Source organism: Xenopus laevis, chromosome 2L (assembly GCF_017654675.1).
Source record: "Xenopus laevis strain J_2021 chromosome 2L, Xenopus_laevis_v10.1, whole genome shotgun sequence".
NCBI classification, from domain to species: domain Eukaryota; kingdom Metazoa; phylum Chordata; class Amphibia; order Anura; family Pipidae; genus Xenopus; species Xenopus laevis.
Genome location: NC_054373.1, coordinates 3,882,056 through 3,906,962, shown reverse-complemented (window position 1 = coordinate 3,906,962; position 24,907 = coordinate 3,882,056). Strand labels below are relative to the sequence as shown.

Sequence of the window (24,907 nt, the reverse complement as noted above, 5' to 3'; positions counted from 1 at the left end):
ACAGAGCATTCTGTCCCAGTGGCTGCACAGATCCTATCTGATCCCCATTGTAAGCAGCAGTCCTGTCCTGCTTTATGGCAGCTGAGATTCTAGCTATCTGTATAACAGAACATTCTGTCCCAGTGGCTGCACAGATCCTATCTGATCCCCATTGTAAGCAGCAGTCCTGTCCTGCTTTATGGCAGCTGAGATTCTAGCTATCTGTATAACAGAACATTCTGTCCCAGTGGCTGCACAGATCCTATCTGATCCCCATTGTAAGCAGCAGTCCTGTCCTGCTTTATGGCAGCTGAGATTCTAGCTATCTGTATAACAGAACATTCTGTCCCAGTGGCTGCACAGATCCTATCTGATCCCCATTGTAAGCAGCAGTCCTGTCCTGCTTTATGGCAGCTGAGATTCTAGCTATCTGTATAACAGAGCATTCTGTCCCAGTGGCTGCACAGATCCTATCTGATCCCCATTGTAAGCAGCAGTCCTGTCCTGCTTTATGGCAGCTGAGATTCTAGCTATCTGTATAACAGAACATTCTGTCCCAGTGGCTGCACAGATCCTATCTGATCCCCATTGTAAGCAGCAGTCCTGTCCTGCTTTATGGCAGCTGAGATTCTAGCTATCTGTATAACAGAACATTCTGTCCCAGTGGCTGCACAGATCCTATCTGATCCCCATTGTAAGCAGCAGTCCTGTCCTGCTTTATGGCAGCTGAGATTCTAGCTATCTGTATAACAGAACACTCTGTCCCAGTGGCTGCACAGATCCTATCTGATCCCATTGTAAGCAGCAGTCTTGTCCTGCTTTATGGCAGCTGAGATTCTAGCTATCTGTATAACAGAACATTCTGTCCCAGTGGCTGCACAGATCCTATCTGATCCCCATTGTAAGCAACAGTCCTGTCCTGCTTTATGGCAGCTGAGATTCTAGCTATCTGTATAACAGAACATTCTGTCCCAGTGGCTGCACAGATCCTATCTGATCCCATTGTAAGCAGCAGTCCTGTCCTGCTTTATGGCAGCTGAGATTCTAGCTATCTGTATAACAGAACATTCTGTCCCAGTGGCTGCACAGATCCTATCTGATCCCCATTGTAAGCAGCAGTCCTGTCCTGCTTTATGGCAGCTGAGATTCTAGCTATCTGTATAACAGAACATTCTGTCCCAGTGGCTGCACAGATCCTATCTGATCCCATTGTAAGCAGCAGTCCTGTCCTGCTTTATGGCAGCTGAGATTCTAGCTATCTGTATAACAGAACATTCTGTCCCAGTGGCTGCACAGATCCTATCTGATCCCCATTGTAAGCAGCAGTCCTGTCCTGCTTTATGGCAGCTGAGATTCTAGCTATCTGTATAACAGAACATTCTGTCCCAGTGGCTGCACAGATCCTATCTGATCCCCATTGTAAGCAACAGTCCTGTCCTGCTTTATGGCAGCTGAGATTCTAGCTATCTGTATAACAGAACATTCTGTCCCAGTGGCTGCACAGATCCTATCTGATCGCCATTGTAAGCAGCAGTCCTGTCCTGCTTTATGGCAGCTGAGATTCTAGCTATCTGTATAACAGAACATTCTGTCCCAGTGGCTGCACAGATCCTATCTGATCCCCATTGTAAGCAGCAGTCCTGTCCTGCTTTATGGCAGCTGAGATTCTAGCTATCTGTATAACAGAACATTCTGTCCCAGTGGCTGCACAGATCCTATCTGATCCCCATTGTAAGCAACAGTCCTGTCCTGCTTTATGGCAGCTGAGATTCTAGCTATCTGTATAACAGAACATTCTGTCCCAGTGGCTGCACAGATCCTATCTGATCCCCATTGTAAGCAACAGTCCTGTCCTGCTTTATGGCAGCTGAGATTCTAGCTATCTGTATAACAGAACATTCTGTCCCAGTGGCTGCACAGATCCTATCTGATCCCCATTGTAAGCAACAGTCCTGTCCTGCTTTATGGCAGCTGAGATTCTAGCTATCTGTATAACAGAACATTCTGTCCCAGTGGCTGCACCGATCCTATCTGATCCCCATTGTAAGCAACAGTCCTGTCCTGCTTTATGGCAGCTGAGATTCTAGCTATCTGTATAACAGAACATTCTGTCCCAGTGGCTGCACAGATCCTATCTGATCCCCATTGTAAGCAGCAGTCCTATCCTGCTTTATGGCAGCTGAGATTCTAGCTATCTGTATAACAGAACATTCTGTCCCAGTGGCTGCACAGATCCTATCTGATCCCCATTGCCATTAGTCACTTGGGATAGGGGGGTACAATAAAAAATCAAATAATTAAAAGAAAATGAAGACCAACTGTAAGGCTGCTTGGAGCATTAATCTGCAAGTTATTTGGAATTATTACTGCTGGGTTACTAATAAGATGAGAAGCAAAAGATAAAGGGGAGAAGCTGTGACTTTGTCTAACACCAATAGGCACATTCTGCATTGCTATGAAATAAATTAACTCCTTGCTGGAATAAACGGCATGTTGTTAACTCATTTGCCAGTTTTGCTCGTTGGATGAAAGTCTCAGAACTGAACATTTTCCTTACCCCGATACATAATAAATAAGTCGCCCGTATCTGGAGTTGAGTGTGGCCTTTCATCTCTTCCATTCATCTTTATGAGATTCCTCCTTTATATCCTTTATTCTCGCCTTTTCTTCATTCCTCGTGTTTGAGGGATTATCATTAACCCTGTGGGTTTTGGAGCAAAGGGAATCTATCAGCAAATCCAGTGTTTAAATGGGGGGCTGGGAGCCCCCAGGAAACCTAAACGCACACCACTCTCTTCTTTTCCTTCTTTCTACCTTCCTACCTTCTTTTCTAATTTGACCTTTAGATTGGTACCCAGTGCCCAGGCTTCTGCGGCCCAAGGCCCAAGATGCCATTGACTCAACAGATGGCACAACAAGGGAACTTTTTTCCTGCTATGACCAGGTAGTTAAAGCTCTTTTTGGTGCTTCTTCACTAACTTACCTGCTTCTTTCCTCCTGGGGATGCCATTAGCAGGCCTGGATAGTCACATTAGGACATGGCCACTGGCAACTGTTCCAATCTCATTAGATGCCCTTGAGACACCCTACTGGAGATTAAAGCACCAGAGCATTTAATACCTTTATATTATCATATACAGTGATCAGGATGGCAGATGACCAAAATAAAGCACTTTTCAATATAAAGTGGTGTTCCCCTTTAAGCAGAAGAGGACAGGAGTAGCCACTCAGTGCATTCCAGATTTGTGGATTCAAATATATGTAACAAACCTCATTATAGGAACACAGTTCTGCCTGTGTATGAGATACATTTATATGGAGAATATCCCGCTGGTCACAGATTTAATTGAGATAACGGTGCCTTTATTAGAACAGAATCATTATTTATCTGCCCGGAGAGGCTGAGGGATAAGGTGCTGCTCCATACGGAGTCGTCATTATCACTTGCAGTCTTGTGCTCCAACGTGACACAATCTGCTCCATAATTATGTGTATTAATTAGCACAGACACTGGGATACAGACACACACTCCTACTGATATTAACAGCTTAATATTTCCCTTTTTAGGATATTGCCATATCATTGTCATGCTCTTCTAATTATAACTGGGGGGGTTCTGTTTCTAAAGATATCCAGTTTTTTGTATTATAATATGGTAACACTGCAATAGAACGGGCAAAATAACGATGACAAAATCCCTGTTTCATGGTATGGTTGGCCTTTAAAACTTTTATACCTTAAAGGAGAAAGAAAGGCTAAAAGTAAGTAAGCTTTATCAGAAAGGTCTATATAAATACATCAGTAAACCCTCAAAGTAATGCTGCTCTGAGTCTTCTGTCAAAAAAACAGCACATTTCTTTCCTTCTATTGTGTACTCATGGGCTTCTGTATCAGACTTCCTGTTTTCAGCTTAATCCTCCAGGGCTAGGGCTTGAGCATGCTCAGTTTGCTCCTCTCTCCCTCCCTCCTCCCATCCCTGCTGTAATTTGAGCCCAGACCCATGAGTGAGCAGGGAGAGACTTGGGCAGGAAGTGATATCACACCAAGCTAATACGGCAGCTGCTATCCTAAAAAATCAGAGAGAGTTTCTAGAGCTGTTTACTTAGGTATGGTTAAGCATTAGGCATGGTTAAAGTATGGTTAAGCAGAATAAATATAGTGTTCTAGCTTGCACTATTGTGGCTAATCTATTGGCATTAAACTGCTTTGGTAGCTTTCCTTCTCTTTTAAAGTTGCTTCCAGATTGACTTGTTTTATGGTTCTTGCTTTGGTTGAGCAGAATAGACGTGCAACACGGAGCTGGAGATCTGATTGGCTCTGGGCATGTGAATAAGTAATGAATCTGGCAGGTCCCAGCACAAGAGTCAGGGGATGGATTTATAGTCGTACGTGTCTACTCCAGGGTGGCAGCAGCAGCCAATTCCCAGTAAAAGCCTATGTTGCAGCAAATTCCATCTCTCCTCCTTATGGGATCACTAATTACACCTTTCAGCCTTGTGTCAGATGCTCAGTGACACTATATGGCTGCAGAGAGTGGTCCTAATGTTGTAGCATCTCTGAGATTTACCCCTTGAAATACTGAATGCAAATTTAAACCTATGTTTTATGCACAATCTCTCCCTAATTATCCATTAATTCCTCTCTCATTTTCTGGGCATCCATGGGCATCAACACTGCCCCCTCCTTCCCACGGCTCATAAAGCAAATTGTTCTTCTCTTCCCATGTACAAAAGCTTCAGAATCATTTTCTGTGCCAATAGGGATACCCTTAGCATTCCAGAAAGGTTTTGATATAAACAGGGGCAATAGAGGGCTGAACTAATCCTTTTCAGAATGCTTTGGACATCTCTCAATGAACCTTCTTGGCCTAACCGGGCAGTTTGCCTGTGAGTAACCAACATGCCGGGTAAATTCAAGAACCTGACTAACTATCTATAACAGGACAGGAGGGTTATGGGAGATGGCAAGGAACGGTTGTGGCCAACCATCCAGAGAAACAATGGCAGTTTAGGTAAGGCTGAAACTGAAAGCGGAGCCATTGAGCAAAGTGAGATATGACAAGCTTAGATTTGCCATTGATGTTTGACTGTTGCCTAGTTGGCTACACTCTGAGCCTTCCAATATGTGCCACTTCTTTTTTCAAATGGAATTGGATCTTCATAAGTGGCACTAATGCCACCTAATGGGCGAGAACCCCCATACAGAGCATTTGTTTTTAGATGGGGTCAGTGACCCCCATTGGAAAGCTGGAAAGAGTCAGAAGAAGAAGGAGGCAAATAATTCAAAAACTATAAAATAAAAGGACCAATTGAAAGTTTGCTTTGAATTTGTCATTCGATGAAATACTAAAAGTTGACATAAAGGTGAACCACTCCTTTGATCTAGATTTTAATTTGGTTTCTGCTTTCAGTTCAGTGTATCTGCCAGAAGGAGCAACAAGGTGATGAGGCTTTATTATAAATGATTTTATATCTAAAGAACAAAAGCTGTACATGAAATGGACTTATTAAACATCTGATACAACATGTGAGTAGCTGCACTGAGAGTGGGAGGAATAGAAGAAGCAGCAAAGATTAGTGAAAGAAATAAAAGAGGAGGTTTCCGCTGATGGGACAGGAGGAGAAGCGACAATGGGATCTGTAGAAACTCATGGAGTGATGTGGGAGAGGAAAGAAAAAGAGAATATGTTTTAGATTAGAAGAGAGAAGAGAACAGGAATGAGGAGAGAGAGGATGAAGGAAACAAAATAGCATTAACATTTGAATGATGACAAAAGGAAAGAAGAAAAGGCAAAAAATATTGAAGATAAAGGTCTGTTAAGGGGCTTGTTCACCTTTAAGTTAACTATTAGTATGTTATAGAATGACTAATTCTAAGCAAAGTTTCAATTGGTCTTCATGTTTTCTTTTGTATAGTTTTGGAATTATATGCCTTCTTCTGATTCTTTCCAGTTTTCCAGTGGGGGTCACTGACCCCATCTAAGAACTAATGCTCTGTAAGGCTACAAATGTATTGTTATTGCACCTTTATATTCCTCATCTTTCTATGCAGGCCTCTCCTATTCATATTCCAGTCTCTTATTCAAATCAGTGCATGGTTGCTAGGGGAATTTGGACCCTAGCAACCAGATGGTTGAAATTACAAACTGGAGAGCTGCTGAATAAAAAGCTCAATTACTCAAAAACCACAAATAATAAAAAATGAAAACCAATTACAAATTGTCTCAAAATATCCCTCTCTACATCCTACTGACAGTTCATTTAAAGGTGAACAACCCCTTTAATATATGAATGGATAGATTAGTATTAGACAGTTTCTTTGCTATTAGTGTAGTTTGAGTGCAGTTTGAGTGTAGTTTGAGTGCAGTTTGAGTGCAGTTTGAGTGCAGTTTGAGTGCAGTTTGAGTTTCGCTGCTTTCTGGTGAAACTTTATTAACAGAAGAAAAGGAGGCGGCGGGACTATTGAGTATACGCTAATTGGCACATTGCTTTATTTTGGAAAACAAACTGTCGGGAGGGCTATTTGTTTTGATAAGTTCATTCCATCACACTGAAGAGGAACAAGAACAAAATAAAATAAACATAAAAGTACAAACGGAATAAAAGAAGACATTGTTTGGAAATTCACTGGATAAATGTGGAATCCGAAGGTTAAACAGAACATCGCACACAGTCAAACAGAAAGAGAGCGGGCGTTGGAATAAAACTCGTATACAGTGCAAGTGAATGCCCAGAATGAATTGGATTGGACCGTACTGGAAAACTCGCCATTAACAACACCGAAAGACACTTAAAAATGTTTAAGCCACACGGCAACTTCCCTGCCTTTATATGTTCTGCCACACAGAGAGAGAGAGAGAGAGAGAGAGGTTGGAAGGGAGAGGAGTGAGGGACCCACGTGAGGAGCGCGACTCAGAGAAGAAGAGAAAAGGGGGAGCTGGGAAGAAGAGTCCAAGAGGAGAGGAACAGGGGGGACATTTCGGTGGGTTCAGGCATTTTCTTGGTCCGGCTTGGCTTCTTCACTGACAGCCTCTTCTTGTTGGGCACTTTCACTAGGTTTGGTTTCTTCTGCTTCATCTGTGGGGGAGAGGAACAGAACATTCAGAAGAGGCTGATAAAGGATTGTCTCTATGAAGCATTAAACATACAGGTATGGGACTTCTTATCAGGGCCGCTCCTGCCATGAGGTGAGAACCTGCTTCAGGCGGCAGTTACAAGGGGCAGCAAAAAAAGCCGCCTCCTGTAACTTTAAAGGGATACTGTCATTGGGAAAAATACATTTTTCAAAATAAATCAGTTAATAGTGCTGCTCCAGCAGAATTCTGCACTGAAATCCATTTCTCAAAAGAGCAAACAGATTTTTTTATATTCAGTTTTGAAATCTGACATGGGGCTAGACATATTGTCAATTTCCCAGCTGCCCCAAGTCATGTGACTTGTGCTCTGATAAACTTCAATCACTCTTTACTGCTGTACTGCAAGTTAGAGTGATATCACCCCCTCCCTTTCCCCCCCAGCAGCCTAACAACAGAACAATGGGAAGGTAACCAGATAACAGCTCCCTAACACAAGATAACAGCTGCCTGGTAGATCTAAGAACAACACTCAATAGTAAAAACCCATGTCCCACTGAGACACATTCAGTTACATTGAGAAGGAAAAACAGCAGCCTGCCAGAAAGCATTTCTCTCCTAAAGTGCAGGCACAAGTCACATGACCTGGGGCAGCTGGGAAATTGACAAAATGTCGAGCCCCATGTCAGATTTCAAAATTGAATATAAAAAAATCTGTTTGCTCTTTTGAGAAATGGATTTCAGTGCAGAATTCTGCTGGAGTAGCACTATTAACTGATGTGTTTTGAAAAAAACATGTTTTCTGATGACAGGATCCCTTTAAGAGCAGAATTTCAGTTTTTTTAAACTGGGAATTCGGCTCTGCTGGCAGAAAGCTTTATAGCACTCACTGCACTAGCGATGCAACACATTATAACCCAATCCAACGCTAAACTTTTAAGTGCGGAGTGGAAGAGGTGGGCGGTATCGCGGTTGCTGCCTCAGGCGGTATCAGCCCACCCATCGCCCCTGCCTCTTATCCAGAATACTCAGGTCCTGGGGTTTTTCCGGATAAGGGATCTACTAGAAAATAATTTAAACAATAAATCCTGGTTTTGTCTCCACTAAGGATTAAAGGGGACCTGTCAACCAGACAGAAAAAGCTGTATAATAGCAGTACTTCAAATAAAGCATGAGACCCCAAAATAATTTTTTATTAAAAAATCCATCCCCATTATAAACTCATTTAAATATTTAAGCTGTCAATCATATATTGCCTGCCCCTCCTCTATACCAGAGGCATTAACTCTCACTTTCCATTCTGCACTTGATGTCACTGCACCCCTAATTCCTCACCATCTAATTGGTTAGCCAGTGTAAGGACATGGACATCAGGCGCCCCATTCTGGTGCATAAACAAGACTTTGACCTGCCTTAATAACAATGGCGCCTGCCTGCTACACGTGATTTTAAATTCCAAGACTTAAAGAAACACGATTTAAATCAATTATAAAGTGTAAGTGAAGTTGATTTGATTTGAATAACATCATAAAATAGGATTTGGAATTATTTCTTAAGGTGACAGGTTCCCTTTAATCATATCTTTGTTGGGATCAACTACAAGGTACAGTTTTATTATAAAAGAGAAAAAAGGAAATCATTTTTTTTTTTTTTAATTGAATTATTTGAATAAAATAGAATCTATGGGAGACAGCCTTCCTGTAAGTCAGAGCTTTCTGGATAAAGGGTTTCCAGATAATGGATCCCATACCTTTATAAGTGTAATGATGAATACAGACCATGTGACACAGGAATATTAAACACACACATTCGTTTACAGTATTGGACTATAACGAGCCTCAGTTTCCAGCTACATATAAAGTTCTGGCATCATTAATACAGGAAGGGTAAAGAGGAGAGATAAAGGGGACAGTGTTTGACATGTAAAGTTGGGACCCTGCCGGGATTAATGAAAATCTCTCCAAGAATCCTAATGTCTGTGAGTAGATGTACAAAGGTTCCCTGGGGGGAAGCACGACACTTAATTTTTTTTTATATGTCTTTATTTATATGTTTAATGAACAACATTTTTAAGGAAAAAAAGGGACAATTATAACAGACCAGTAAAACAGTGGATAAACTAAATGAAGGGTTGAAGGAGAGGGTTAGGAAAGGAAAACGAAAAAGGGAGGAAAGCAAAGGATGGGGAAGGAAAGGACCAGGAAATTTCGACCCACAAATTGTGTCAATACATCAAGTAACATCTGAGTGTAACTAGATTCAAGCCAAATTGTCTGAAGTTTGTAAAGTCAGAATGCAATTAAGTAAAGCATAACTGCTGGTTTTATTTATATGTTATATTTGATTAAGAAATGAGGTGTCTCCTTATGTTGTGAGTGGGGGAACCGGTTCGTTGGTTCTTATAAGGCTTTCCCCGGGTTCCCAAGTTTGTTTGTAAACTTCTATTGTATCTGTTAGTAGTGCTGAAAGGTAGGGCATTGAGGGGCCGATTCACTAACTTCGAGTGAAGGATTCGAAGTAAAAAAACTTCGAATTTTTGTGCTCCTCGACTATCGAATTGGCGTACATTCGCCTGAGTAGAATGATTCGAATAGATCGAGCGCAAAAACGCTGCGACTATTCGCCATCCGATAGTCGAAGTACTGGATCGAGCACAAAAACACTGCGACTATTCGCCATTCGATAGTCGAAGTACCGTCTCTTTTAAAAATACTTTGACTGCCTACTTCGCCACCTAAAACCTACCGAATTGCTTTAAAAGCCTATGGGAAAGTCCCATAGGCTTGTTTTTCAAGTTTTTGATCGAATAAAAAGGCATTCGATCGAATGAAAATCCTTCGAGCGAATATTCGATCGAGCGCCTATTCGCCTAGCGAATATTCGCCAATTCGACTATCCGCCAGCGCGTAAATTCGCCCGAATTGCCTATTCCATTCTATTCGATTCTATTCCCCAGTCGAATTTCGAGGGATTGAACCCCTCGAAATTCGACCCTTGATGAATTTGCCCCTGAGTGTATGTGGTCCACTCTAGTTTTTACTTGGGTCACAGACAAAACTGGTGATAACCAACTCAAGGCTATAGTCCAGTGGTTGCTGCTAGTATTTGGGAACATTCTGGAGTTTAGTGAGTTTCGTAGAGGGGAGAAATAGTAGAGCCATTTCTGGGTCTGGTTCTAGTTGTGTATTAAATGCAAATTGGAAGGTTTCTGTCCAGAGTTTTGAGACAATCGGGCACATCCCCCAAGACTGGATATAAGTTCCTCTGCACAACCTCTGAAACATGTAGGGGAAAGTGATGCACAAAATGTAGGTTTTGTACCAGAGTCGTGTACCATCTCATTCTAATGTCCTATGTGTACAGACTAGAGGAGGATACAAAAGATCAGATCACACGTATGTGTCCTTCAAGCCAACACCCCCAAACGTAAGCCTTGTATATTTTTATATATTTCTTCATTCATTGGGAGCCCCACTGGGAAGGCTCCAAACACAGACTCCGGAACAGTGATCACTAATAGAGAGTCAAGCACAGTGATCAGTTCATCATAGTCAGGATCAGTCATCAGCAAATCAAAAAAAGTCATGAAAGGTGATCAGTAAATAGAGATTAAGGTACAGAGATCAGTAAATAGAGAATCAGGAGCAGCGATCAGTTAATAGAAAGGCTGGTACAGGTATGGGATCTGTTATCCAAAAAGCTTTGAATTACAGGAAGGCCATCTCCCATAGACCTCGAATAATTTGAATATTTAAAAATTACATCTTTTTTTGTAATAAAACAGTAGCTTCTGCTTGATCCCAACTAAGATATAATTAATCCTTATTGGAGGCAAAATAATCCTATTGTGTTAAATACATTTTTCAATGATTTTTTTTTAGAAGACTTAAAGGAGAAGGAAAGGCTGGAGAAACACTTGGGGGTGCCAAACATTAGGCACTCCCAAGTGATTGTAGCAACTTACCAAAAACCCAGGGCCGGTGCTCCTATCGGGAGAAATCTGCACTGGCCCCGGGTTATAGGAGCGAGCACCATGAAGAGATCTACTTCCGTCTTCGCGCAGCTGCGCATTTCCCCGGACTGACGCATGCGCATTTGAACAAAAAAGCCGACTTTAAAGTTAAAGTTCGGCTTTTAGTTCTAATGCGCGTGTGCAGCTGCGCGAAGACGGAAGTAGATCTCTTCATGGTGCTCGCTCCTATAACCCGGGGCCGGTGCAGATTTCTCCCGATAGGAGCACCGGCCCTGGGTTTTTGGTAATCTGCTACAATCACTTGGGGGTGCCTAACGTTTGGCACCCCCAAGTGTCTCCAGCCTTTCCTTCTCCTTTAAGACATGGACTGAAAGACCACTTATCTGGAAAACCCCAACCCCCAAGCTTTCTGGATAACAGGTCCCATACTTGTATCGTGATCAGTAAATAGAGAGTTAGGATTGGTGGTCAATTAGGAACACAAATCATGAAATAGAAAGTGGAAAACAGTGATCAGTAAATAGAGAGTCAGGTATAGTGATCAGTATATAGAGAGTCAGGTATAGTGATCAGTAAATAGAGAGTCAGGTATAGTGATCAGTAAATAGAGAGTCAGGTATAGTGATCAGTAAATAGAGAGTCAGGTATAGTGATCAGTAAATAGAGAGTCAGGTATAGTGATCAGTAAATAGAGAATGAGGTATAGTGATCAGTAAATAGAGATTTAGGAGCAGTTAGGAACACAAATCAATAAAAAGAAAGTGTGAAACAGTTATCAGTTAATAGAGAGTCAGGTAGAGCAATTAGTTAATGGATGATTAATTAGCAAGCCAGGGGCACAGTCTTATTGGCACATCCCATAATATCCTCCCCCATGGTTAGAAGCTGAAAACAATGTGGTGCAATGAGATGGAGCTCAATACCCAATATTATTCCAATGAATAATTTAAAGGACAAGGAAAGGCAAAAAAATATAATCCCATTTTTACTTTCTTTAATGAAAAAGAAACCTATCTCCAATATACTTTAATAAAAAAAATATGTACCGTTTTAATAAGAAACCTGACTGTATGCAGTGAAATTCTCCCTTCATTTACTGCTGTGGATAGGAATTGTCAGACCGTCCCTAACTGCTCTGCAGGGAAACAATCATACTTATGAACAGCAGGGGGAGCCCCCGCCTTACTTCCCAGCCATGCAGAACTCAAGCAGCTTTGTTTGTTTCCCTGTAGAGCAGTCGGCGACTGTGTAGAGATTTGTATTGGATTTTATTTTTGCCTTTATATCCCCTTTACTGTTTCCAACTCCAGCTGCAGGGACAAAGATCATGGAGCCAGATTTAAACAGATAAACTGGGATTCTATTTGGAGGATTATTTTGCTGCAGCCACTGGTTCTGCAGAGTTGGAGAAAGTTTATATTAAACAATACAAAAACTATAAAATCCACATTAGATTACATGACAACACAGAACCCAGTGCAGTCTGTATATTCTGATTATTAATCAGTCTTGTTGTATCGGCTTCTGGCAGATATTATTTGACTTGTGCTGTTTTGATCATTTATGACGATCCCTAAGCAGCCCAGACCACACTGAGCATGTGCACAGTCTTGGTCTTGCAAAGATGTATAACAAAGTTACAAGATGGTGACCCCCTGTGGCCAACTTTGAAAACATAAATCATTTGTTTGATTAGGCTTGTGGTGCAGTAAATTCATGTTTATGTTTAGTATACAAAATACAGCATTTCTAGCCTTATTCAATTTTACACTTTCCTTGTCCTTTAACACCAAATAAAACATAATGAACATGATGTCACAATGGGGCACCTGTAACATTGTTCATATCAGCGTTTGTACTTTCATCCAAACAACAAGATGAGACTTTCTCTAGGCTGGGGGGAGGAGGGTTAATATAATTAAAACCCTAATTCCATATCCCTAAACACTGTTGGTTACTTACAAGCACTCACAATCATTCAACTCTAACGAATAGTCATCTCACTGCCTTTCACAACCCTATTTCCTACACTTGGAGAAATACGAATACTCCCCGTTGAAGATTTGGGCAATTATATTCATGGAATATGCAAATCGAAGTAATTATTGCATTATAACTATTATTGCTTTTACTGGAGCGGCAATGCCCGGAGCTCACCACTAGGTGGAGCAGCATTCAGGTTATACCCAACGCCATTGTAATGAATAGAGCTGAGAGCAGAGCCAGCCAATTGGAAATGAAGAAAAGCAAAAATTGTCATAAATATATAACAGCCTTTACTTAACAATCCACCGCCGTCACTTTATCCTTCTAAAAGAACAACATTGTGGGGCGGCTTTTGCTTTTTAAAATGTGGATTATTTGATTATAATGGAGTCTATGGGAGATGTTCATTTCGTAATTCAGAACTTTCTGGATAACGGATTTCCGGATAAGAGATCCCATAGATATATACACATATACCTAGTTACCCAGCAACAAGCCAGTGATGTTGGCAGGTTATCCCCCTGGTTGGGCACAGCCCCTCTCACTGTTACAGGAATAGCTCAGCCGTGTGCTGTCGACCGAGGGCTACGAAAGTAAAGTCCATGACGGCAATGGAGACCCCGCAGTTCTCATTGTCTAGACAACAGCTGCTTGGTTGCTATGGAAACCTGCCACTTTTGGCCTCGTAGAGCAGATTAGGAACCCCTAGAGAGCCAGGGGGGATTGGGAAGCACCAGGCACTTCTGTTGTCTTGGCTACACCCCTGGGGGGATCAGTGCAGGTATATCTAGTATAGGTAAATCTAAAAACAACTGGACTTGCTGAGTAATCAATGAAGACGTTTCATTACTCATCCGAGCAGCTTCTTCAGTTCAACTGACTGGTGTGGGAAGTTCTCGGCATATAAACTCTTCCACTATCACAGTAACTACACAGAATCAACACCTCTCTGATGAGTTACAATGTGCCGTTGTGAGTGGATTAGTGGAAGAGTTTATATGCCGAGGATTTCCCACACCAGTCAGTTGTACTGAAGAAGCTGCTCGGATGAGTAGTGAAATGTCTTCATTGAAGACACCTCTATATTCTGTGCACTTGAACCCCAACTCGCAGAATTCAATGTAGGTAGGGGATAGTGGGGGTATCAGTTGAGATCAGACAGGATCTGTGCAGCCACTGGGACAGAATGTTCTGTTATACAGATAGCTAGAATCTCAGCTGCCATAAAGCAGGACAGGACTGCTGCTTACAATGGGGATCAGATAGGATCTGTGCAGCCACTGGGGACAGAATGTTCTGTTATACAGATAGCTAGAATCTCCAGCTGCCATAAAGCAGGACAGGACTGCTGCTTACAATGGGGATCAGATAGGATCTGTGCAGCCACTGGGACAGAATGTTCTGTTATACAGATAGCTAGAATCTCAGCTGCCATAAAGCAGGACAGGACTGCTGCTTACAATGGGGATCAGATAGGATCTGTGCAGCCACTGGGACAGAATGTTCTGTTATACAGATAGCTAGAATCTCAGCTGCCATAAAGCAGGACAGGACTGCTGCTTACAATGGGGATCAGATAGGATCTGTGCAGCCACTGGGACAGAATGTTCTGTTATACAGATAGCTAGAATCTCAGCTGCATTAAAGCAGGACAGGACTGCTGCTTACAATGGGGATCAGATAGGATCTGTGCAGCCACTGGGACAGAATGTTCTGTTATACAGAGAGCTAGAATCTCCAGCTGCCATAAAGCAGGACAGGACTGCTGCTTACAATGGGGATCAGATAGGATCTGTGCAGCCACTGGGACAGAATGTTCTGTTATACAGATAGCTAGAATCTCAGCTGCCATAAAGCAGGACAGGACTGCTGCTTACAATGGGGATCAGATAGGATCTGTGCAGCCACTGGGACAGAATGTTCTGTTATACAGATAGCTAGAATCTCAGCTGCCATAAAGCAGGACAGGACTGCTGCTTACAATGGGGATCAGATAGGATCTGTGCAGCCACTGGGACAGAATGTTCTGTTATACAGATAGCTAGAATCTCAGCTGCCATAAAGCAGGACAGGACTGCTGCTTACAATGGGGATCAGATAGGATCTGTGCAGTCACTGGGACAGAATGTTCTGTTATACAGATAGCTAGAATCTCAGCTGCCATAAAGCAGGACAGGACTGCTGCTTACAATGGGGATCAGATAAGATCTGTGCAGCCACTGGGACAGAATGTTCTGTTATACAGATAGCTAGAATCTCAGCTGCCATAAAGCAGGACAGGACTGTTGCTTACAATGGGGATCAGATAGGATCTGTGCAGCCACTGGGACAGAATGTTCTGTTATACAGAAAGCTAGAATCTCAGCTGCCATAAAGCAGGACAGGACTGCTGCTTACAATGGGGATCAGATAGGATCTGTGCAGCCACTGGGACAGAATGTTCTGTTATACAGATAGCTAGAATCTCAGCTGCCATAAAGCAGGACAGGACTGTTGCTTACAATGGGGATCAGATAGGATCTGTGCAGCCACTGGGACAGAATGTTCTGTTATACAGATAGCTAGAATCTCAGCTGCCATAAAGCAGGACAGGACTGCTGCTTACAATGGGGATCAGATAGGATCTGTGCAGCCACTGGGACAGAATGATCTGTTATACAGATAGCTAGAATCTCAGCTGCCATAAAGCAGGACAGGACTGCTGCTTACAATGGGGATCAGATAGGATCTGTGCAGCCACTGGGACAGAATGTTCTGTTATACAGATAGCTAGAATCTCAGCTGCCATAAAGCAGGACAGGACTGTTGCTTACAATGGGGATCAGATAGGATCTGTGCAGCCACTGGGACAGAATGTTCTGTTATACAGATAGCTAGAATCTCAGCTGCCATAAAGCAGGACAGGACTGCTGCTTACAATGGGGATCAGATAGGATCTGTGCAGCCACTGGGACAGAATGATCTGTTATACAGATAGCTAGAATCTCAGCTGCCATAAAGCAGGACAGGACTGCTGCTTACAATGGGGATCAGATAGGATCTGTGCAGCCACTGGGACAGAATGTTCTGTTATACAGATAGCTAGAATCTCAGCTGCCATAAAGCAGGACAGGACTGCTGCTTACAATGGGGATCAGATAGGATCTGTGCAGCCACTGGGACAGAATGATCTGTTATACAGATAGCTAGAATCTCAGCTGCCATAAAGCAGGACAGGACTGCTGCTTACAATGGGGATCAGATAGGATCTGTGCAGCCACTGGGACAGAATGTTCTGTTATACAGATAGCTAGAATCTCAGCTGCCATAAAGCAGGACAGGACTGCTGCTTACAATGGGGATCAGATAGGATCTGTGCAGCCACTGGGACAGAATGATCTGTTATACAGATAGCTAGAATCTCAGCTGCCATAAAGCAGGACAGGACTGCTGCTTACAATGGGGATCAGATAGGATCTGTGCAGCCACTGGGACAGAATGTTCTGTTATACAGATAGCTAGAATCTCAGCTGCCATAAAGCAGGACAGGACTGCTGCTTACAATGGGGATCAGATAGGATCTGTGCAGCCACTGGGACAGAATGATCTGTTATACAGATAGCTAGAATCTCAGCTGCCATAAAGCAGGACAGGACTGCTGCTTACAATGGGGATCAGATAGGATCTGTGCAGCCACTGGGACAGAATGTTCTGTTATACAGATAGCTAGAATCTCAGCTGCCATAAAGCAGGCCTTATGCTATATGTAGTTCCCCTTCTCCTGCTCAGCATCCTTAGTACTAAATGGCTATATATAAATATGAATATACAAAGCAAAAGGAGAGCTTATTGTATGATCTGTCGCCCAGCTTCCCTACATTCTCCCCCTGCTGGGAATCTTTGCTTTCAAAGGCTACAGCAAACCTAGATGTTAGAAAAGAAGCCGGGAATCAGCTTCAATCCCAGATATCGGTGCCAGCAGCTCCTTCCCTACACTGCAGTCGATACAAACAGGCGATGAGTGGGAAATGCAGCAACAGAGCGAGCTAAAACTGCAGTTCCATTCCCATTACTCAGTGCTGTGACTGGTGACACAGAGGGGCAATAAAACTGGTACTTAATGAAGTAATCTGCATCCCGCACAGTCCTAGGAAAGTGGGTCAGATAGTGGGAATTAACATCACTGTCATTATCTGCCCAACTTCTTACATGTAATGGCTGTGGGGTGGTCAGTGTGGGGCCATAATTAAGTTAACTGTTAGTATGATGTAGAGAGAGATATTCTGACACAATATACGATTGGTTTTCATCTTTGATTATTTGTGGTTTTTGAGTTATTTCGCTTTTTATTCAGCAGCTCTGCAGTTTGCAATTTCAGCCATCTAGTTGCTAGGATCCAAATTCCCCTAGCAACCATGCGCTGATTTGAATAAGAGACTGGAATATGAATAGGAGAGGCCTGAATAGAAAGATGAGCAATACAAAGTAGTAATAACAATAACTCTGTAGCTTTAAAGAGCATTTGTTTTTTAGATGGGGTCAGTGACCCCCATTTGAAAGCTGGAAAGAGTCGGAAGAAGAAGGCAAATAATAAAAAAAACTATAAAAATTAAATAATTAAGACCAATTGAAATGTTTCTTAGACGTGGCCATTCTGTAACATACTAAAAGTTAACTTAAAGGGCATGTAAAGGCAAAAAAATTAAATCCCATTTTTACTTTCTTTAATGAAAAAGAAACCAATATACTTTAATTATAAAATATGTACAGTTTTTATAAGAAACCTGACTGTATGCAGTGAAATTCTCCCTTCATTTACTGCTGTGGATAGGAATTGTCAGACCATCCCTAACTGCTCTGCAGGGAAACAATCATACTTATGAACAGCAGGGGGAGCCCCCGCCTTACTTCCCAGCCATGCGGAACTCAAGCAGCTTTGTTTGTTTCCCTGTAGAGCAGTCGGCGACTGTGTAGAGATTTGTATTGGATTTTATTTTTGCCTTTACATCCCCTTTACTGTTTCCAACTCCAGCTGCAGGGACAAAGATCATGGAGCCAGATTTAAACAGATAAACTGGGATTCTATTTGGAGGATTATTTTGCTGCAGCCACTGGTTCTGCAGAGTTGGAGAAAGTTTATATTAAACAATACAAAAACTATAAAATCCACATTAGATTACATGACAACACAGCAGCCAGTGCAGTCTGTATATTCTGATTATTAATCAGTCTTGCTGTATCGGCTTCTGGCAGATATTATTTCACTTGTGCTGTTTTGATCATTTATGACGACCCCTAAGGAGCCCAGACCACACTGAGCATGTGCACAGTCTTGGTCTTGCAAAGATGTATAACAAAGTTACAAGATGGTGACCCCCTGTGGCCAACTTTGAAAGCATAAATTATTTGTTTGATTAGACTTGTGGTGCAGTAAATTCATGTTTATGTTTAGTATACAAAATACAGCATTTCTAGCCTTATTCTATTTTAGACTTTACTTCTCCTTTAATGGTGAACCACCAATTTAAAGGGCCACATCAGGCCCACAAGCCTCCAGTTGGATTGCCTGAGCTAACCCATACTATATTTCATTTATATTTCATGGTACAGGTCTAGGATCCCTTATCCGGAAACCCGATATCCAGAAAGCTCCGAATTACGGAATGGCTGCCGTCCATGGACTCCATTTTATCCAAATAATCCAAATTTTTAAAAATGATTTCCTATTTCTGTGTAACAATAAAACAGTCGCTTGTACTTGATCCCAACTAAGATATAATTAATCCTTATTGGAAGCAAAACCAGCCTATTGGGTTTATTTAATGTTTAAATGAATTTCTAGTAGACATAAGGCATGAAGACCCAAATTACGGAAAGATCCGTTATCCGGAAAACCCCAGGTCCCGAACATTCTGGATAACAGGTCCCATACCTGTATATTATTCCTATAGACATCAGGTATATCTGACCTGCAGCATCTCCAGCTCTTGGTGACTACAGCTCCCACAATCCCCTGCACACTTCTGTCCAGCTTCCTGTTTCCAGGTTTTTTTACATCACAGAAATTGCAAAGGATTGTGGGTAGCTGTGTATCAGCCGGAGGGGAATGGACTGCTGCTTCATTGTTTTAATGATACACGTTGTCAGGACCAGCAGTGCAGAGGAAAGTAAAGATCAATTGGATACTGCCGTCTAGTCTATTCATTCTGCAGAAATACAATTTTCCAACATGTGCAAATCAGACAAAACTAATAAAATAACTAAATAAATTGGTCACCTATGGACACATTTATAAGTGTCTCTTTGTTGATTGAAGATGAATGGTTTGTAAGTAACTGAGCGCTACTCTTTTATTTGTAGGGGGCGCTGTTTTATTGATTTCTATGGAAGGGATTTGCTGCAGCAACAGTTACACAGGGGTACTGCAGGTGACATAGTAGTACTAGAGCTGCTACTCAGTTCCCCTTTAATTGAAGGCAATATTAACCCCATGCTCACAGGCATTTCACCTTAGTTATTATTCATTAGCCGGATCCCATTCATTAGCCGGAAGCACAAAGGGGCACGACCATTCATTATGTTCATTATCTCTATGTAAATGCCCAGACGCATCATATTTAGTCATTTCTGCCTTCGCCGTGTGTCGCAATTTATATACATCACAGTAAAAGATTGTGAGAAAATAGGAACATTTATAAATCTGCTACAATATTTTAGGGGTCAGAACCAGCAATGCAGAGAGTGTAAACAGCCAGACCCTGATTTCAACAATTAACCAATGGGAATGTATAATGGATGAATACTGGGAAGTTACCTAGAATTATATTTTCACTGTGGAAAAACAGGCAAAAATACCTCAGTATGCGTTGCCTTATACTAAGCACAATTCAACAGGAAAAACCCTATAAATTTGCTCATAGTCTGTACAGAGAGATCCCATAAAACGATGGCAGCATAGGTATTCCCTGTACTAAGCACAATTCAGCAGGAACAGCCCCTAAGTTTGCTCATAGTCTGTACAGAGAGATCCCATAAAACTAAAGCAGCAAAGGTATTCCCCTGTAGTAAGCACAATTCAGCAGGAACAGTCCCCTAAGTTTGCTCATAGTCTGTACAGAGAGATCCCATAAAACTATGGCAGCATAGGTATTCCCTGTACTAAGCACAATTCAGCAGGAACAGTCCCTAAGTTTGCTCATAGTCTGTACAGAGAGATCCCATAAAACTATGGCAGCATAGGTATCCCCTGTACTAAGCACAATTCAGCAGGAACAGCCCCTAAGTTTGCTCATAGTCTGTACAGAGAGATCCCATAAAACTATGGCAGCATAGGTATTCCTTGTACTAAGCACAATTCAGCAGGAACAGTCCCCTAAGTTTGCTCATAGTCTGTACAGAGAGATCCCATAAAACTAAAGCAGCAAAGGTATTCCCCTGTAGTAAGCACAATTCAGCAGGAACAGTCCCCTAAGTTTGCTCATAGTCTGTACAGAGAGATCCCATAAAACTATGACAGCATAGGTATTCCCTGTACTAAGCACAATTCAGCAGGAACAGCCCCTAAGTTTGCTCATAGTCTGTACAGAGAGATCCCATAAAACTATGGCAGCATAGGTATTCCCTGTACTAAGCACAATTCAGCAGGAACAGTCCCCTAAGTTTGCTCATAGTCTGTACAGAGAGATCCCATAAAACTGTGGCAGTATAGGTATTCCCTGTACTAAGCACAATTCAGCAGGAACAGTCCCCTAAGTTTGCTCATAGTCTGTACAGAGAGATCCCATAAAACATAGGACCTGGATAAGCTGAATCTAGAAGTATTACAAAACAATATCATTAAAAAAATGTGATTTCAGGTCTAAGAGATTTACATAAGTACAAATAAAGGTGGTTTGAATAATTCTGACAATTTGCACACAGAGCTTGAAGCCCCACTAAGAATTAAATACTGTAGCATCAGGGCCCAGGCACATGTAGAAGGGTCGTCAGCTACTGGTACTGCCCAACTGTCCTGGTTCCAAAAGGCTGTTGATTGGGTAATAAAATAAATCCACAAAGCAATGGAGTTCAATGGAGTAGGAAAATATCCAAAGAAATAAAAAAATCAATCTATGTCTGGGTTCAGCAGTGGCTGGCCTACAACTCCCAGCATCTTCCAAAACCCATGAAACTCAAGAACTTAAATAACACAACGTTTGCACCACTCTGCTCATACACAAACCCTCCCCTCTCTGCAGACACATTACTGGTATTTAGGATTCTTCCCTCACTGGTTCTGGTCAGTGGAAACTGGATCACAGAATGAAGGAGTCAATGTGTGTGTGGGAACTGTCTGTTGACACCACCAACTGTAGAACCGACTGTACTAACTGATAACTTACATATCTACTGTACCTACTGTACCTACTGTACTGTCTGTTCCACTCTATCCACTCTAAACATTTATCATTTCTAGTGACTTCCTAGAGTATTGCCTACCAGATAACCTACTGTACAACTAACTATAGCACCTACTGTTCAACATTCTGTACCTTCCACTGACCACCTCTTGTTCTGTTACTTTTAAAATTATTGTGTCATTTGCTGTACCAACTACTGTACTTCCTACTGACTGTCCACTCTACTGTTACTCTACAAACTACTATACTTCCAACTCATTGCCCACTCTACTCATACTGTACAAATAATTGTACTTCCAACTAACTGCCCACTCTACTGTTACTGTACAAACTACTGTACTTCCAACTCATTGCCCACTCTACTCAGTGTACAAACAATTGTACTGCCAACTGACTGCCCACTGTACTGTTACTGTACATAAATTGCACTTTCTACTGATTTCTCACTCTACTGTTACTGTACAAACTACTGTACTTTTTACTAACTGCCCACTCTACTGTTACTGTACAAACTACTGTACTTCCAACTCATTGCCCACTCTACTCAGTGTACAAACAATTGTACTGCCAACTGACTGCCCACTGTACTGTTACTGTACATAAATTGCACTTTCTACTGATTTCTCACTCTACTGTTACTGTACAAACTACTGTACTTTTTACTAACTGCCCACTCTATTGTTACTGTACAAACTACTGTACTTTTTACTAACTGCCCACTCTATTGTTACTGTACAAATAACGGTGCCTCCTACTGATTGCCGACTATACTAGTACTGTGCAAACCACTGTACTTCCTACTGACTACCCACTTTACTGTTACTATACAAACTACTGTACTTCCTACTTGACTGCCCGCTCTACTTTTACTGTACAAACTACTGTACTTACTACTGACTGCCCGCTATACTGTTACTGTACAAACTACTGTACTTTATATTGACTGCAAACTCTACTGTTACTGTACAAACCACTGTACTTCCTACTGACTGCCCACTCTACTGTTACTGAAGTACTGTATTTCCTACGGACTGACAGTTGTTACTGTACAAACCACTGTTCTTCCTACTGACTGTCCTCTCTACTGTTACTGTACAAACTATTGCTCCATCTGCTGTACAGATAATTTTACTTCCTAAATACCATTTACTGTACTTCTCCTGTACTACATACTGCACAATCTGTACCTTTCTTAACATCCTCTTGACTGCTCTCTGCTTTCTCCTGTTCTTTTTCGGGTGCAGCATCTTGAGTAGCTTCAGGCACGTCGGCTTTTTTGGACTCTTCCTTTAGTGGGGTAGCATCCACACCAGGTGAGTTTTCAGTGCTCCCTTTAGTGGTACTCTCTGACTCTGCTGCAGCTTGCTTCTCTTCTGAGGGGGTGTTCTGGGACTTCTCTGAAGATGTTTTTTTGTCTTCTGCCGGGGAGCTGATTGCCTCCTTCTTGTCTTCTAAAGGACCATCAGCAGTGGGCTCCTCTGTTTTGGGGGTTTCGTTCTCTGTTTTAGCTGCCTCATCCTTTGCATCTCCTTTGTGGTTTTCTACTGCCTCTTCGCTACTGTCGTCTTTCTTGTCTCCCTTCATTTTTTTCCTGATTATATGTCCACGGAAGCTGGCCTGGATTTTGGTAGCTGCCTTGTGAGCTTTGTCCTCTGGTTTGTTACCATCATTATCGATTTTTTGCTCAGCATCCTCATTCTTTTCCACCTTGAAGAGGAAAGAAACAATAATCAGAATGAAATGCTCACAAATGAACCAGTGACATTTAAGCAAAGTGTAACTTGTTACCCTATCTGGGCCATAAAGCCTATGACTGAGCAGACTCGCTTTCTGTATATCTGTGATTATTATTATTATAATGTTGTAACATATCCATAGCTGAAACCTCTGCTTAGAGTTGTGCTGTCAATCTATTTTTACTGCAGGAAAACAACAAGTATGTGCCCAGTGAATGCAGTTAATAAAGGGTCACACAGCTTCAAAATGAGTCTGCCCAGCTTGCTGTATAAGGATTACAGCATTGATATGGCTACGGCAGGAATTTCAAATATAGTTGTTTTAAGAATTTATATGAAAGAGTTGTTACAATAGAATCCCATTAATTATGACCATACCATTAACTCTCTGATTAGGGAAACCTAATGCTGCATATAAGTAGTCTATTTTTAACACATAATATAACATAATGCAATACTTTGCATAATAACAGCCAAGTGTTAGGTAAGATAGTGGATCTGCTCACCCATAAACATACAGTGACGGCAGTGAACTCTAGCTGGTTACTAACCCACAGCGGGGCCCATGGGAGATGATGTAGGGAGTACAGAAATAACTGAACAAACAGGTATCTTATACTCATACACATGTGGCTTTCATATCAGTCCTCTTTGTGGTTGCCAAGGTCTTTAACCCTAGTAACCAGATGTGATCCCATATTAATACAGCTTTTATGGTACATCTTCAAAGAGAGAATGGTATGGAATCTACGTACTAGGATAGTATTTTCCTGAGGTGAATCCCTTCCTGGGGGTGATGCCTTCACCCAGTGATTATAAGGGATAGGAGTTGCCCTCAATGAAGGAGGGAGGTTTCAGCCCAGAGCCCGGGGTGGGAGGTCCAAGTGTAAAGTGTGTTCCTGGGCAGGAGGCCTCACAATAACGCAATTTGGGACAATGGGGCCCTATGGATGATGGTTCTCTGGTGGCACAAGGGATAGAGTGTTTCCATCAGTGTAAACCAGGAGCAAATATGTTCCTTAGTAGTTCCCAAGAGAGAGGTGCCCTGTAAAGGTGGTTGTTGTGGAGTCCTAGGGCGATGCAGTGACCCGAGTGAAATTGTAGGTGTCTGTTCAATCTACTGGGAAGCTTGATGTTGCCATTGTTTTTCTTAATAAATCAAAATTGAGTGAAGAATTCAATGAGAGGGGCCAGGGGTGTAACCTGGGATCTGCCCATTTAAGGGGTCAATTTGTGGTTGTGTGACGTCATTAAAGAAATGGTTCACCTCTGGGGGGCCCTATTCAGTGGCCGTGCCGGTCACCAAGAGCTGGAGATACTGGGGGTTCAATATAACTGATGTATATAGGGAGTAATAAACCATGAAATATATATGAAATAAAGTATGGGTCAACTCAGACAGCCCAACTGGAGGCTTGGGGGAGGCCTGGTTTGCCATTAAGTTAACTTTAAGAATGTTATAGAATGGACAATTTTAAGCAACTTTACAATTGGTCTACATTATTTATTTTTTTATAGTTTTTTTAATTATTTTGGTTTTTCTTCTGACTCTTTCCAACTTTCAAATGGGGGTCACTGACCCCACCTAAAAACAAATGCCCTGTAAGGCTACAAATGTATTGTTATTGCTCCTTTTTATTCCTCATCTTTCTATTCATATTCCAATCCCGTATTCAAATCAGTGCGTGGTTACTAGGGTAATTTGGACCCTGGCAACCAGACAGCTGATACTACAAACTGGAGAGCTGCTGAATAAAAAGCTAAATAACACAAAAACCACAAA

The 24,907-nt window shown here is 41.9% G+C and overlaps 1 protein-coding gene across 1 annotated transcript in view; it reads right to left on the bottom strand.

The window, feature by feature from the left end:
- Positions 1–6,966: 6,966 nt before the first annotated feature.
- gap43.L (growth associated protein 43 L homeolog) overlaps positions 6,967–24,907 on the bottom strand; it is a 31,648-nt gene continuing 13,707 nt past the window's right edge. The window contains 2 exon segments of the mRNA NM_001086333.3: positions 6,967–7,055; positions 22,576–23,095. Coding sequence (NP_001079802.2) covers positions 6,967–7,055; positions 22,576–23,095 — 609 coding nt within the window.